Source organism: Enhydra lutris, unplaced genomic scaffold, assembly GCF_002288905.1.
Source record: "Enhydra lutris kenyoni isolate GAN:26980312 unplaced genomic scaffold, ASM228890v2 scaffoldscaffold24, whole genome shotgun sequence".
Lineage (NCBI taxonomy): Eukaryota > Metazoa > Chordata > Mammalia > Carnivora > Mustelidae > Enhydra > Enhydra lutris.
Genome location: NW_019154108.1, coordinates 11614523 through 11631546, shown reverse-complemented (window position 1 = coordinate 11631546; position 17024 = coordinate 11614523). Strand labels below are relative to the sequence as shown.

Genomic DNA, 17024 nt, shown 5'->3' with positions numbered 1-17024 from the left:
AAAATATAACATAGATGAAAATGACATCTTCCAATTAGAAGAAAACCAGACTCACGTCTTCGGAAGATCCGAGATATCATTCAGAAGAGTCATGGCTGCCTGGACCATGGCTATGGAGGTGGCCACATAGCCAGCCTCTGCAGAAGACAGGTGATCAAAGCAAACTATTAATGAAGTATGCATTCGACAACACCCAAAAATCAAACGGTCGATTTGATTGCTAACTCTAGGTATACAGAATTTTCTCAAAAACTCTGTTCACTTAAAACTAATAATATTCATATAGTAGTTACTAAGTTAGGATCTGTTAGTGCTTTAATTTTATTAACCACACTTCATTCTCCCAGCAATTACGTGACATTAATCCCATTTTTTTAATCCCCATTTTACAGGGGAGGACACTGAGGCACAGACTTAAATCAGCAGCGTCTGGGCCAGGAGCACACGGAACTGCCATGGTCCACAGCTCACGCTCCCTGCGTGGCCTCTGGGCAGCAACTGAAGCCAATGAGCCTAATTCCTTGTTTCTCTATTCACACACCAGGCTCCACTTAAAAAAAAAGATTCAATTTCTTTAAGAAAAACAACTGAGTAACAGAAGTCCAACTTAAGAAGTAGCTTTAAAAGAAGTCTAAAAGCAAACGGACCTTTAGCGTTTACAATTCTGCCAAATCATAAAAATATGGTGAATTTATCTTAAAAAGCCTGGTGGGAATCTGAGAAGGCAAGATACAAAGAACCTTTGCCACCTGGCTTAATTGAAACTGCAAAACAGACCCCTCTCATCTATCAGAGGTGATGGTAATTAAATGACAATTATACTGGAATTCACAAGTAGGACTGTCTCTGTAGAGTTCTGTAAAATTCACACCAAAAGTTCTTGAGCTTTTTTGGGCGACTGATCCTTTCAACTACCCATCAAAAGCCTTTATCTTCTCCAGAAAAATACACATGGATGCACACATTCTACAAACAATGTCAGTGTGTTCACTTGGCCCACAGCTTTATGTTAAAATTTCACTGCTTTAAAGTGACCCTTGAGTATGAGAATAAATGTCAACCAGCCCCTTTTCTTATTAATATTAAAATATGCCACTCAGAATTACTAATAAAATTAGACTGTAACAATTTCAATCCTTCCTTCAATGGAATAATTTATATATATACATATATACATATATATATATAAAAAGGGAATAAAAAATAAGACAAACTTCACATAACTGCTGGGAGAATTATTTAATAAATAATTAGATTATTAATGTATTGATTTAATTATTTAATAAAATAATTTGTGCAAGTTTATCTCTAAAACAATGAAGCTTTAAGAAAAAAAACCTCACAATACTGCTTTATGCCTTAAGACAATGTAAAACTCCGTAGCATTCTTAAGTCATATGTGAAATACCTGGTCCTTTCACCTGAGTACAAATTCTCATATTTGGTTTGTTCTTCTCGGGACTAAAGCCTTGGCCGTATCCTTGACCAAAGAACGTCAATGTAAATGACGCGGCATCAATCTGAGAAGGAAGCAAACACAGGCCTTACTTCATAAACATGCCACTTCCTCCCCGAACCTGGTAAAACCTATTATTCTACTTCACAGGAGACATTATCAATAGATGAAAACATCACTAATGGCCAGAATACCCTATCATGCTTTAAGCACCAGGCAAAAAATCAATCCACACCCGGCTGGTGCTGGGGGAGGCTGAGGAAGAAGGGTGAGCACGGACGGTTCTTAGCCTGGGGACTCCAGACAGACAGCACCTTGAAAACAGCAGTTCCAGAGGAACAGCTAGCCTGGCGGTGGCAGCAGAATGTGGTCATCTGGTTTCAGATTATCTGTTTGAGGAGACAGGACCAAACTAGCCAACAAGTAATGGAAACAGGCCAGACAGAATTGCTACACTTGGAGATGTAAAAACCTGATTCAAAACATTAAATTCTAGAAGACTTATCCAAGCATCTTTCACAAGTGCTAAACTAAGAAATAAGATGAATGAAGAATTCAGTTGTGGTCAACAAATTCTTATTAATGAGATGTCAGTAAAATACGTTTCCTGTCTTTTCTGGAGCTGAGAGCTTAGTGGGGGATACACATATATATGTTTATGTGTAAAAATACACAAGCAGATCTAATAACAATGTGGGACATGAATTAAAAGGTGCCAGACTAATTCAAAGGAGGGAATTATTAAATCTGTTGGGGAGAACGGGGCAAGGTTTTGAAATGTGTACACACACACACACACACACACACACACACAGGTTTTGAAATGTGTACACACACACACACACACACACACACACACACACTAAGGGATGTGTACTACACAGAAAAGTGGGGTGGGCACCAGAGGGGAGAAACCATCGTGGGAAGGCAAGAAGGGATGCAGTATCACGGTGGACCAAGGAACGGGGTGGCACTTGTGTATTAAAGGAGGTGCAGACAAGGTCAGACAAGGTCAGACACACATGCAGCACTTGTCCTCACCCGCCTGCGGCACACAGACTAGCTGAGCATAACCCTCTCAGGCTGGGCACATATTCAGCTTTAGAACAAATTTATTTTCTTTTTCCAAGATTTTATTTATTTATTTGAGTGACAGAGTGAGTGAGACAGAGAGAGAGAGGGAACACAAGCAGGGGTTAACGGCAGAGGGAGAAGGAGCACGGCTCGATCTCAGGACCCTGGGATCACGACCTGAGCCGAAGGCAGACAGTTAACTGACTGAGCCACCTGGGCACCCCCTAGAACAATTTTCAACACAGTCTCCAAGGCTGCTATGACTGAGTAACCAGAGTTGGCATGAACATGAAACCTACCCAGGACTGGATCATGCAAGACCTCGTTCCTCCAGAGGTAAGACTGCCAGCCAGTGGGCCTCTCAGGGTGGGAATCGAAATCACCCCCACCGGACTTGGAGCCCACCTGTCCACCAGAGGTGACAACCCTGGCAGCTCATTAACATAACCAGTTTTTAAAGAAAGCCCAACGTTCAGGTCACATCCAGACCAGCCACACTCGAATCTCTGGTCAGCAGTTCTAGGCTCTTTGTCAAAGCTGAGAACCACAGCTCCGTACTTCCAGGCCCTACCCCACACCTACTGCGTCAGGACATCCGGACACAGGGTCCGGACATGCATGCAGAAAAGCTCCGTGAGGCGTTCTGATACATAAACTCCCAGGTAAGAATCACTGCCCATACAGTGTGTCAGGGAACCAGGTTAACAAAGATGACGACCAGGTCAGATCTGTCTTCCATCTTGGACAGCGATGGGAAGAAATATTTGCAAATCATACACCTGATAAGGGATTAATATCCATACATAGAGAACTTCTAAAACTCAACAATGAAAACACAAACAACCGATTCAAAAATGGGAAAAGGACTTGTGTAGACATTCTCTAAAGAAGACCTACAAACAGCCGACAAGCGCAGGACGAGACGCCCCCAGCATGAGTCCCTGCGAAGTGCAGATCAAACCACAAGGAGATGCCACTTCACACCTGTGAGAATAAGTACGATAAAAAAACAGGCTGGGGGCGTCTGGGGGGCTCAGTCGTTGAGTGTCTGCCTTTGGCTCACTCAGGTCACAATCCTGGGGTCCTAGGATTGAGCCCCATGTCCAGCTCCCTGCTCGGCAGGAAGCCTGCCTCTCCCTCTCCCATTCCCCCTCCTTGTGTTCTGTCTCTCTCTGCGTCTCTCAGTCAAATAAATAAATAAAGTCTTTAAAAAACAAAACAAAAGAACAAGGTGCTCCTGGCTGGCTCTGTTGGTGACTTGATCTTGGGGTCATGGATCTGAGCCCCACCCTGGGTCTGGAGATTACTAAAAAATAAACTTTTAAAAAGGCCGGGATATGGAGCAATGGCCACACTCGTGCACTGCTGGTGGGACCATGACAGGTGGTGGGGTGTGGCACAGCGTGGAGCCGTGGAAGCAGCTGGTGGCTCCTCAAAAAATTACAAAGAGATTTCCCACCGGACCCAGTGGTGGCACTACAGGGTATTTACCCCAAGTAACTGACAGGAGGATCCTGCAGGTGTATCTGCACAGCCAAGTTCACAGCAGCACAGCTCAAGACAGCCGAAAGGGGGAAGAAACCCAAGCGTCCACGGATGGCTGGACGGAGATGGGGGACGTACGTATGGGAGGGGCGGGTGTCTGTGCATGTGCGGTGGGTGTGTATGAGTGTGTGAAAAGGAATTACTACTATTTAGCCTTAAAAAGGTATGAAGTCTGACACCTGCTACGAAATGGAGGAACCTTGAGGATGTCGTGCTCCATGACACACGCCAGTCACAGAAGGACAAATACTGTCTGAGCAGACACACTCACAGACAGGAGAATGATGGTGGCCGGGGGCTGGGGAAGGAGGGGAAAGGCGAGTTACTGTTTACTAGGGACAGAGTTTCAATGCCGTGAGGAACAGCTCTGCAGCCAGACGGCTGGGACGCCTGCACAGTAATGCAGCGCCGCAGACCCACGGGAGCTCGCGCAGGACCAGTGCCGTCACCGCGAGATGCGCGGATACCGCCGAATGCGCACAAGTGGCTAAGATGGCACATTTCATGTTGCGTGCGTTTTACCACAATTTCAGGAAGAGAGGGAAAAGAAGAGAGAGGGACAAGAGCCTCAGCTAAGGTGCGTATGATGGGTTTGGAGAAAAATCTAGAATGATGCCTACATTCGTGACTGGGCAGATGACAGCGCCACCAATCGAGATGGAAAACGAAGGAAGCGGAGAAAGAAGTCTCCGGGAAAGAAGTTCAGATTCATGATGTGTGCAATTTCAAGTGCCCGAGGGACATCTGGGTCAAGAGGTCCAGGAAAACAGGTGGACAACCAGCAGATCTAAGCGGGTCTGCTGAGAACACTGCGGAGATAGGGAGGGAAGCGGGGACAGCAGAGGAGGAGAGGAAGAGAGTGGACACTTGGAAGAGAAATGGTCTCAGAAGCCAAGGAAGCGAGTATTTCAAGGACGATAATGTCAGAGATAACAGACTGAATAGGGACCCACAGGATTCAAAGCACTTAGCAGTATGAAGACAAACATCGACTCTAACGAGGGAAAAACAGGGCAGAGGAGGGTCGAGGACTCCTCTCTGGGTTGGCATGTGCACAGACAAGGAGAGGTGGGGGGAGAATGGCAGGGGAGACCACGAGGAAGTCAGCAGGAAAGGTGAGGCTCAGGCGGGTATGGTCCTCGGGTCTACCGCATTAAAGCACACGAACTCGGGCAGGTTAACACCTGCTCTGCTGACTTCATAAGCTGGAGAAAGCGGCTAATACCTTCACGTATATGACCACGGCAGGACTAAATGCGATGTAAAGCACTTAGCTCCGTGCCTGCCACACAAGAAGGGCTCGATCTTTAAAGAGCACAGGTGGCGGGATTTGTCTTGTCCAGAGTCCTTCCCTGAGCAGCTGAGAAGGTGGAGACGAGAGCAGCGGCTATGGGTCGGAGAGCTCCGCGGGGTGCACCACCCACGTTCTCAACCCCATCAGTGAGGCAGGAGCTGAAACTGCGGGGGCGGGGTAGATGGTGAGGAAAGCCCATGAGGAGATGGAGAGATCGCTAATTAAAAGCGACAGTATCAGCAAATGGTGCTCAAGTTCCAAGTTCCAGTGAGAGGGGGAAGCAGGCATTCGCCTCACACCCATCCTCACTGTCAGGGGAGGGAGGGCAGCTCCTGGTGGTGCCTGGTGCGAGCAGACAGAGCTCATGACCCAGGCCTGACGGGGGTCTGTGAACCACATAGGGGGGGAAGGAGGGAGGAACCGGCGTCGGGGGAGGAGGCAACAGCGTGGGTGGAAGGGGAAGGGAACGCTGGGAAGGAGGAGGTATGGAGGAGAAAAACTAAGGCTAAACATTTCTGAGATCTCGGTGACCTCAGGAGGATAAGTTTGGAACCAGACAACTGGGTTCTCACCCTGGCTTGGCTAAGTACTTGCTGTAGGACTTTGGGCAAGTTACTTAGCCTCTGGGCCTCAGGCTCCTCTTCGGTCAAGAGGAGAGCCTACCCACTTCAAGACTGTTTGAAAAGACTGAGTCACCTAATTTATGTAAAGAACATAAAAGCACATCTGAAACACAGTAAGTGCTCCAAGTTTTACCTTCCAGTAAGTGTGCTGAGGAAAAGTAAAAATGAAATAAAGAAAATCATTTAAGAGCTGTATACAAAAAAAGGGTTACCTGTTTTTGCGTTGGACCTTGTTTTGAAAAATACCCAAAGGAGAACAGCCATGGGAACTAAAAAAAAAAAAAAATTTAAAAACCTTCAGTGATATTTTTTAAAAAATTCGTGGAAAATACTTCTAAAGATCTAGTTTCATAAAAATACCACTTACTTTTATGAGAAGCTGCCTCCCAATGCCAAACTTCACAAAGAATAAAAAGAAAAGTCCCGCAAACATCAGCTTAATGACAGAAGTGATGCCTCCCACTGTCACGTAGGCGGAGTACTGGACCTAGATGAGGACGTAAAGTCAGAATGTTACCCCCAACTTCTGCAGACGACGCAATACAAGAATGTAAGCTACTTATACCTTCTTCTGTGGCCATAAACAGTAAGCAAAAGCAGTTTATGTTCTAAAAGCTTGTTCAGAAACCAGACATTGGGAGCCCATTTTTTTTTTTTTTAATTTTTATTTATTATTTGACAGAGAGAGATCACAAGTAGACAGAGAGGCAGGCAGAGAGAGAGAGAGAGAGGGAAGCAGGCTCCCTGCTGAGCAGAGAGCCCGATGCGGGACTCGATCCCAGGACCCTGAGATCATGACCTGAGCCGAAGGCAGCGGCTTAACCCACTGAGCCACCCAGGCGCCCGGGAGCCCATTTTTTAAAGAAATTATTACAAGTGGTAATTAGCTTCCCTGACCTGAACACAAAAGTCCCCTTGATCCATACATAAAAAGCCCACAACAATGTACCTAAATGTAGTAATTATACATTATAAGATACAGATTCTAACTACAACCTCTTCTATGAGAAAATAATCTTTTAAATTGAGATACAGTTTCCTCTCTTTTCCCCCGTGGCATGCTTTAGCTTTGGTCCTTTTTTTTCCTTTCATTTTTTAATTTAAATTCAATGAATTAACATATAATATACTATTAGTTTCAGAGGTAGAAGTCAGTGATGCATCATCTTATATAATACTCAGGGCTCATTACAATATATACCCTCCTTAATGTCCACCACCAAGTTACCTCAGCCCCCCAACACCCTCCCTCCAGCAACCCTCATTTTGTCTCCCATGATTAAGAGTCCCTTATGGTGTATCTCCCTCTCTGGTTTCATCTTGTTTCATTTTTTTCCCTCCCTTCTCCCATGATCCTCTGTTTTGTTTCCACATACGAGATCATTATGATAGTTGTCTTTCTCTGACTGATTATTTCACTTAACATAATACCCTCTAGTTCCATCCATGTTGTTGCAAATGGCAAGATTTCATTCTTTTGATGGCTGCATAGTATTCCATTGTACATATATACCACATCTTCTTTATCTATTCATATGTCAATGGACATCTGGGCTTTTTCTATAGTTTGGCTATTGTGGACATTGCTGCTGTAAACATTGGGGTGAGGTGCCCCTTCAGATCACTACATTAGTAGCGCGATTCCTGGGTCGTAGAGTAGCTCTATTTTCAACTTTTTGAGGAACACAGTTTCCTCTTCAAGTCTCAGAAACGGGAGCAATTACTTCCCAGACCAAAAGGAGAAAGATGTTACTCCAGAGGTTGGAGGTCACAAGGAGGAGAACCCAGACATCTCACCAGCAACAGAGTATCCTAGCAGCCAAAACTCTCAGGAAGGGTTGTTGGGTGTTTAGGACACCAGCGTTCCCTGCACTAAATTTGCTGCTGTTGTTTCACCAACAAGGTATGCAGCTCCCAGACCTGAGTTATGGGGAAAGCTACCTCCTCCCCCATGAAATGCAAAATGCTTTACCCTACCGATTCTTACACTTTCAGAAACTGAACCTGCATTATTTAGCCTGCTCTTTTTTTGCTTTGCAAACATAAAAATCCTACGTTAAACAGGTATGGGAATGATAATGAACAGTACACTCTTCATTAAAAATTAAATCATATGCACTTACAGGTGACTGCTCCAAATTCTCGAACAAGTAGCGCTGAGTCCGCCTCACAACGGACACGTCTGATCCCAAGAAGGGAATGGAGTAGCTGTTCAGTTCTCTGCAGTAAGAAATCGGCCACCTGCAAGACAGACCCGCAGACCCAAGAATATGCTGCCTTTTCTTCACTTACAGTTAACTCCGCACATTTCTGAATAAAAAATGTAGCTTTTCTTGAGGCAGTAATGTCAACAAAGATGGCAGATCTGCTCTCAGTTACAATTATCTACGTGTCCTGTGTTCCCCACACCTACACCAAACAAATGAGTGGGACAGAGCAGAGTTCTCCACAGCAGGGGCTTGCAACAGGTATGTTTTACCCCATCAATCTCCCCAGACAGTACACTCATTTCAACAGCCAAACCCTAGTATGAGTTTAGAGTTCTCACATAAAAGTGCTATTAATAGATAATCTAGGGCGCCTGGGTGGCTCAAACATTAAGCATCTGCCTTCGGCTCAGGTCATGATCCCAAGGTCCTGGGATCGAGTTCCGCATTGGGGCTCCCCGCTCTACAAGAAGCCCACTTCTCCCTCTCCCACACTCCCTGCTGTGTTCACTCTCTCACTGTGTCTCTCTCTTTCAAATAAATAAAATCTTAAAAAAAAAAAAGATAATCTACATTAGATCATGACACTTATTAAAATGGTGGTTTTACTGCACAAAATTTAACTGATGTTTGATTTTGATAATGGTAGTAAAAAGGCATAAAATTCATTTTCTCCCAGAATGCAAATATATTATTATATATGAGGTACTTAAACTTAGAATAATGTATTAATCATATTATATTTAGCTAGGAAGACAATCCTGTATTCATTACAAAACAGTCTCAGGCTTTTCTAAGTGGCAGACTTTATTAATAAACACCAACAGCAATATACTTAGACCTGATATGCTAAAAAATGGATTTTGGGGTGCCTGAGTGTCTCAGTGGGTTGGGCATCTGCCTTCGGCTCAGGTCAGGATCTCAGGGTCCTGGGATCAAGTCCCAAGTCAGGCTCCTTGCTCAGTGGGGAGTCCGCTCCTCCCTCTCTCTTCTGCCTGCCCTTCCCCCTGCTCCTGTGCCTCCCCCCTCTCCTCTGCCCCTCCCCCTGCTCATGCTTTCTCATTCTCTCTCAAATAAATAAATAAAATCTTAAAATAAAAAAAGAATAGATTTTAAGTTAATATACCTTCTTTTCAATTTTGAACCAACAACTGGGACAGGTTTCAGATTTGACTCATTTCGCAGTTTTTTCAAATTACTCTGATCTGCAAAACCATAAACTGCAGACTTCCAGGTACCATCGTGAATGCACAACCCCTAATAAAAATTCAAAAAGTAAAGAAACGTGCCTTAAGGGATAATAACAAAACGTAAAACCAAGAAATTTACAAGTGTTTACAGAGAACAGAATTCCGCCTCTCTCTGAGCAAGGCAAAAATCCCTTACTTAATCTCGAGATGAATCTTCAGGCAGGACTCCCCGGCTTGGTCATATTCGATATTTACATCCATGTGTGGTCCTTCTTCTTCCTTCCTACCATCATTTATGCTCCTTTTAAATGCCACTGAGTTTTTTACCTTTGCATTTCCACTCAACTAACTGACCATATTCCTTCAAAATTAACCTAATTCCTCTCCCTATGCTGATTCCTCGAAGTTTCAAGACGTGTCCCTGGGCACATTTATGCACACGGACACAATGTACAGACCAATCCCGGCTCCGGCACAGCCGGGGTCCCACTGCCCCCAATGCCCCTTACTCCAGACTCAAGTTATACAAATGCCTCCCACATAAGTCTTGTTAAAATATATATTTTTTAGTTTTAAGGCTCATTAATATGATTTATGTTTTAATTTCTTCCCCTACTTCTTCAGTTTCTTTCTGGAACTGTAGGCAGCAGAGAATCCTTGCTTGATCTTGCCCAGACTCATTCGTTCCATTATTTCTCGTCCTCAGTGTTTTTCATTCTTCCAACATAATTACACCCTCTCCACAAACCTCACCTCCAACGCCCATTAGACGTGAGGGGCAGAAAGGAGAACACAGGCGAGGATATAACCTCGGGACTTGATGTCTTAGTGCTGACTCTTCTTTACCTCCTAACTTTCGGATGGGCCTTTTAATTCTCTGTTAATAAGTATTTTAAACTTCACTTATAATTCTGATTATACATAACCTTTCAGGTAGTTTACCTTGTTTGAATGAACAAAGCTATTTAGAAATATTCTAAACCAATTCTGTCACGAGATTTTTGAGAGAGGAGCATCAGTAAAGCTGATGTGAAGATACTGTTGCTTGTTAATAAGCAGAATAAGAGAAACAATAAACCATCAGAAGATGCAGGTGTTTGTATCAGAGCTTTGATGACACTGAAAGGCAGAGAGACACCAAACTTAATTCCCACTTTGATACGGATTCGTATCTTCTGTTGTGTTAAAACAAACAGAGCTAAAACTCTGAGGGGTTTCTATGTGAAGCTACTCTCAATCTGGACCCAGTCAATGTGACCTGTTTGCAAACATAAAGATTCCCAGGGGCACCCCGCTAGCTCTGTCGGTGAAGCACATGACTCTTGATCTCGGGTATACAAATTACTTAAAAGTAAAATCTTTAAATAAAAATTAAAAAATAAAAAATTTCCAAATACCAGGAGAAAACAGCTTTTTGGAAACCTAAGAATATCTTCTTATACAAATAAGCCATCAAAAAGGCACATATCAGTCCATTTTTTAAAACTGTTTACCTTATTGAAAAACATAAAGTACACAAAACATAAAGAGGCAATTTAATGAAATTATGAAACAAATATCCCTGTAGACAGAAGGCCCAACTTCTGTCCTGCTTTCACGGTAATAAAGACAAATACTTGCTTTTCCTTAGAGTTTTACCACCTAAGTATTCATTCCTTGTGAATTTTGCCTGTTCCTAAACTTTACAGAAATGGAAGCACACAGCCTATATTCCTCTGAGTTTGGCCTTTTATGCTCAAGACTGTGATATTAAGATTCATCATGTGTTAGAAATAGCTCCTACTTTGGAAATCAAAAATTACATGGAAACATATGAAAATGAAAACAGGACAGTCCAAAACCTTTGGGACAGAGCAAAAGCAGTTCTAAGAGGGAAGTTCACAGCAATACAGGCCCACCTCAAGAAGCAAGAAAAAACTCAAATACACAACTTAACCTTACTCCTGAAGGAGCTAGGAAAAGAACGAGACCCCAAACTAGCAAAAGGAAGGAAATAATAAAAATTAGAGCAGATACAAATGATACAGAAACTAAAAAGCAACAGAAGTGATCAATGAAACCAGGAGCGGTTTCTTTGAAAAGATCAGCAAAATTGATAAATCTCTAGCCAGAACCATAAACAGAGAGAGAGAGAAAGGACTCAAGGAAAATCACAAAAGAAAGGAGATAAATAATAACCAACACCACAGAAATACAAACAACTGTAGAGGACATCAGGAAAAATCTGGGACGCCTGGGTGGCTGTCGGTTAAGCATCTACTTTCAGCTCAGGTCCTGATCCCAGAGTCCTGGGACTGAATCCCACGTTGGGATCCTTGGCTCAGTGGGAAGCCTGCTGCTCCCCTTGCCAGGAAAATGCAAATCAGGGGGCACGTGGGTGGCTCAGTCAGTTAAGCAACTGCCTTTGGCACTGGTCATGAAGTCCCAGGATCGAGTCCTGCTCCGGGCTCCCTGCTCAGCAGGGAGTCTGCTTCTCCCTCTGACCCTCCCCACTCTCGTGCTCTCTCTCATCCTCTCTCTCTCAAATAAATAAAATCTTTAAAAAAAAAAAAAGGAAAATGCAAATTAAAACTACAATGAGAAATCATTTCACACCTGGAAGAAAGGCCAAAATCAACAACACAAGAAACAAGTGTTGGTGATGAGGGTGCGGAGAAAGGGGAACCCTCCTGCACTGTCGGTGGGAATGCAAGCTGGTGCAGCCACTTGAGAAAACAGCATGGAGGTTCCTCAAGAAGTTAAAAATAGAGCTACCCTATGATCCAGCAATCACACTACTGGGTATTTACCCAAAGAATATAAAACACTAATTCAAAGGGATATATGGACCCCAACGTTTATTGCAGCATTATCTATAATAGTCAGATTATGAAAGCAGCCCAAAGCAGTCCACTGACAGACGAATGGATAAAGAAGACACACACACACACACACACACACACACAGAAACACACTGGAGTACTACTCAGCCATAAAAAAGAATGAAATCTTGCCATTTGCAAGGACATGGATGGAGCTAAAGAGTCAGAGAAAGACAAATACCATATGGTTCACTCGCAGGTGGAATTTAAGAAAGAAAAATAAGCAAAGGAAAATAAAAGAGACAAACCAAGAAACAGACTCTTGAATTCCTATATTGTATTGAATCACCACACTGTACCCCTGAAACTGATATAACACTGTATGTTCACTATACTGGAATTAAAATAAAAAAAACTTAAAAAAAAGAAAGAACTGCTCTACAGCTGGCCTTTCCATTTTCTAAATGGTATCTTCTCATAAACAGACATTATCAATTTTAAATGTACACAAATTTATCACTTTTTCTTTATATCTAATGACTTCTATGTCTTTTTTAAGAAACCATTCCCTATACAGCCTGATGACTATAGTTAATACTGTATTCCCTATGTGAATGTTGCTAAGAGAAATCTTAAAAGTTTTCACCACAAGGGGCACCGGGTGGCTCAGCTGGTTAAGCATCAGACTCTTGGTTTCAGCTCAGGTGTTGATCTTGGGTCATGAGTTCAAGCCCCATGTTGGGCTCTAGGCTGCACATGGAGCCTACTTAAAAAAAAAAATTCATCACAAAAAAAATAAATTTGCAACTATGTATGGAAATGGATGTTAACTTATCATGATAACCATATCTGCAATATACTAGAGTATATATAACTATCAAATCAATATGTTGTACACCTGAAACTAATGTTGTATCAATTATACTTCATTAAAAAATAATAAAATATATGTCTGTCGGGGGGGGAGGAAGCCATTCCCAACCCTGAGGCCATGAAATGCACATCGTCTTCTAGAAGCTTCACTGTATTGCCTCTCATGGTGTAATCCACCTAAACTTGATTTTTTGTACACAGTGCAAAGTATGAATTTAATTTCATTTCTCTCCATCTGGATACCCAGTTGGCCCAGCATCACCTCCTAAAAAGCTCCTTACCCATAAATCAAGTGCTCACATACATGAACTACTCTGAGCTCTTTACTCTGTTCCAGGCCTACTGATGTCCCACTGCCAATGTAATGCACTGATTTAATAATGAGTCTTGATACCCAAGAGCACCTTTCTACCTTTTTCTCCTTCAAGAATGTCTTGGTTTTATTAGCCCTCTGCATTTCCATATATATTTTAGAATTAGCTGGCCAAGGGGCACCTGGGTGGCTCAGTGGGTTAAAGCCTCTGCCTTTGGCTCAGGTCATGATCTCAGGTCCTGTGATTGAGCCCCACATCGGGCTCTCTGCTCAGCAGGGAGCCTGCTTTCCCCTCTTTCTCTGCCTGCCTCTCTGCCTACTTGTGATCTTTGTCTGTCAAATAAATAAATAAAATCTTAAAAAAAAAAAAAGAATTAGCTTGCCAAGTTGCACACCAAAACAAAATCCCGTTTCAGATTTTGATTGGAATTATATGGGATTATAAATCAATTTGAGGAAAACTGACATCATAACAACAAAACTGAGTTCCCCAATCCATGAATATGGTGGATCCTTCCATTTATTTGTCTTCCTTAAGGTCTCCAATCATGTGTTATAGCTTTCTTCACAGAAATACTGCATATTTTTCTATTACTATCCTTAGGTACTTAATTTTTTCTATGCTATTAAAAATGGTCACTTTTTTAAAAAAATTCTATATAGCTTGTATATAGAAATGCAACTAATTTTTATATTAATTCTGTGTCCAGCAACAATAAAGAGTAGGATGGAAATAAATGAAACAGAGAATAGAAAAAGAGAAAAATCAATGAAAACCAAATTTCTCTCTTTGAAGAAATCAACCAAATTGACAAACTTTTAGCCAGACTGACAAAAAAAGTGAAAGAGAAAAAGTCAGAGAAAGCACTCAAGTTACTAAAACCAGGAATGAAAGAAGGAACATCACTACCAACCTTACAGAAGCAGAAAGGAGTATTAGGGAATACTCCGGACAACTGTACACCACACCAAATGAGACAACCTAGATGAAATGGACAAACTCCAAGAAAGACACCATTACGAATTGAACTGTGTCTCCCCAAATTCATAGGCTGAAGTCCTAACCGCTAATACCTTAAAATGTGACCTTATTTGAAAACAGGATTGTTGTAGACATAATTAATGAAGGGGAGGTCAAACTAGAGTGGGTAGACCCCCGTCCTTAACAGACCTGTGAGATGCGGACACAGCATCCCCACAGAGAGAAGGCCATGCAAAGGTGGAACAGAGATCAGAGCGCAGTATCTACACACCCCAAACGCCCAAGAGCCAGCAAACCACAAGAAGCCAGGAGAGAAATACTGAGCAGATTCTCCCTCAAAGCCTCCAAAGGAACCAACTCTACCAAAAACTTGATCTCCAACTTCTAACCTCCAGAACCGTGAGAATAATAAATTTGTTTTTTAAGCAACCCAGTTCTCGGCAGTTCGCTACGGCAGGCCTAGAAAACTAATGCCAGTGCAAACTACCAAAACTGATGTAAGAGGAAATAGAAAATCCTAATAAACCTGTAAGTAAAGAGATAATCAAAAAACTTCCCACAAAGAAAAGCCCACGCCCAGATGATATCATTGATGAATTCTACCAAACATTTCAAGAATTAATACCACTTCTTTGCAAACGTTTCCTAAAAGGTCAGTACCAATTACCCTGATACCAAAACCAGACAAAAAAAATCGTAAGAAAACTACAAACTAATATTCCTTATGAATATAGATGCAAAAATCATCAACAAAATGCTAGTAGAATAAATCCAGCAATATAAAAAGGATTATATACTATGACCAAGTGGGATTCACCCCAGCAATGTAAGATTGGTTCAACATACCAAAATCAATTTTAAGCATACAGTGGAAGAAGGGAAGAAAAAACAAAAACCACATGATCATCTCAACAGATTCAGAAAAAGCATTTGATAAAATATAACACCCTTCACATTAAAAACTCAACAAACTACTAGAAGGAAATTTCCTCAACCTGATGAGAGCATCCATAAAAACCCACAGCTAGACAAAGACATCAGTTCTCGCCACTTCTACTCCCCACTGTACTGGTGGGTCTAGCCAAGGAAATCAGGTAAGAAAAAATTTTTCTAGCAATCTATGAAACTCATTTACTCATTCTAAAAATATTGCCTATAGATTTCTTTGGAATTTCCTACATTTACAATTATATCATCTGCTGAAAATAGTTTTGTTTCTTCTTTTAAAAAAATTTTTATTTATTTATTTATTTATTTATTTGAGAGACAGAGATAGCAAGAGAGAGCATGAATGGGTAGGAGAAGGAGAAGCAGGGTCCCCACTGAGCAGGGAGCCCGACTCGGGGCATGATTCCAGGACCCTGAGATCATGACCTGAGCCAAAGGCAGATGCTTAACCGACTGAACCACCCAGGCGCCCCTTGTTTTCTCATTTCCAACCTATATACAGTTTTGTTCTTTTCTCCTGCATTACTGCTCTGGTTACAATCTGGCAGAAGTAATGGGCACCCAGGTCTCATTCCTGCGGTCAGAGCAAAAGTTTTCAATGTTAAATACAGATTTAACTTTATTACAGCTTTTAAAAAAAAGATAATCTCCCCTTCTACTCCTGGCTTGCTGTAAGTTTTTAATCATGAATAGAAAGTACATTTTACCACACTTTTTCTCTGCTTATCGAGATGATCATAAGACTGTCCTCCTTTAACCTGTTAGTGAGGTGGATTATAGTGATTATGTAATATGACACGTCCTATTCCTCTCTAAAACTAACTTGGTCAAAATATATTATTCTTATGTATTACTGCTTTTAATTTGCAAATATTTTACTTAGAATTTTTATATCTGTGTTCCTAGAACATGAAACTGGACTGGACTTTTGCATCCCAGAATTGTTCTTGTAGGGTTTCAGAATTAAGGTTAAGTTAGCCTTGTCCACTCAAGTCAGCCGACAAAAACACTTACTGAGCTCCTACTATGTGACCAGCACTGTTCTGGGTGCTTGGTGAACTAAAAAGACAAACATCCTTCTTTTTGTGGTGCTCACATTCCAGAGAGGGTTACAAACTCAATAAAAAATACAATACACAGGCTTTAGAAGGTGCAAAGTACTATAAGAAAAAAGAAAAAGAGTAAATATGATGAAGTGAAAATGATGGAATTAAGTTTGCAATTTTAAATGGGACTTCATCAGGAAAGTGACAATGGAGAAAAGACTTGAAGGAGAAGAGGGTGTCAGTCATGCAAACATCTCTGACAAGTATTTGCAGGAAAAGGAGAAAGCCAGGACAAAAGTGGAGGGCGGAAGTGTGCTGGCATGTTCCAGGGGGCACACGGGTCAGCGTAAATGAGGGAGAATGCCCAGGTGTGGGAGAGGAGGCTAGAGAGGGGACAAGGGCCACGTCACTTGGATTCTTGCACATGACCGGAAGGACATGGTCTGAGTGAGGTCTGAACAGGATCACCCCGGCTATATGTCGAGCATGACTCTACAAGAACAGGTGGTAGCAAGAATAAGGCGTGGGAGAAAGAAATGGTGAAGAGTGATCAGATTCTCACGTTTCGCAAAGGCAGAATCAACAGGATTTCCTAACTGACGGGATCTGAGGATCTGTCCTCAGAGGACAGAGAGCAATGACCCCACTGTCCGACCTGTGTGGAAAGACACG

At 42.2% G+C, this 17024-nt stretch overlaps 1 protein-coding gene across 2 annotated transcripts in view; it reads right to left on the bottom strand.

The window, feature by feature from the left end:
* LOC111150812 (saccharopine dehydrogenase (putative)) overlaps positions 1-17024 on the bottom strand; it is a 35157-nt gene that overhangs the window by 1827 nt on the left and 16306 nt on the right. For both annotated transcript variants that reach the window (XM_022508426.1, XM_022508427.1), the window contains exons 6-11: positions 9326-9456; positions 8116-8233; positions 6360-6479; positions 6205-6261; positions 1409-1520; positions 56-137 (exon numbers count right to left, since the gene is read on the bottom strand). In XM_022508426.1, the coding sequence (XP_022364134.1) occupies positions 56-137; positions 1409-1520; positions 6205-6261; positions 6360-6479; positions 8116-8233; positions 9326-9456 (620 nt within the window). The remainder of the gene's footprint in view (positions 1-55; positions 138-1408; positions 1521-6204; positions 6262-6359; positions 6480-8115; positions 8234-9325; positions 9457-17024) is intronic.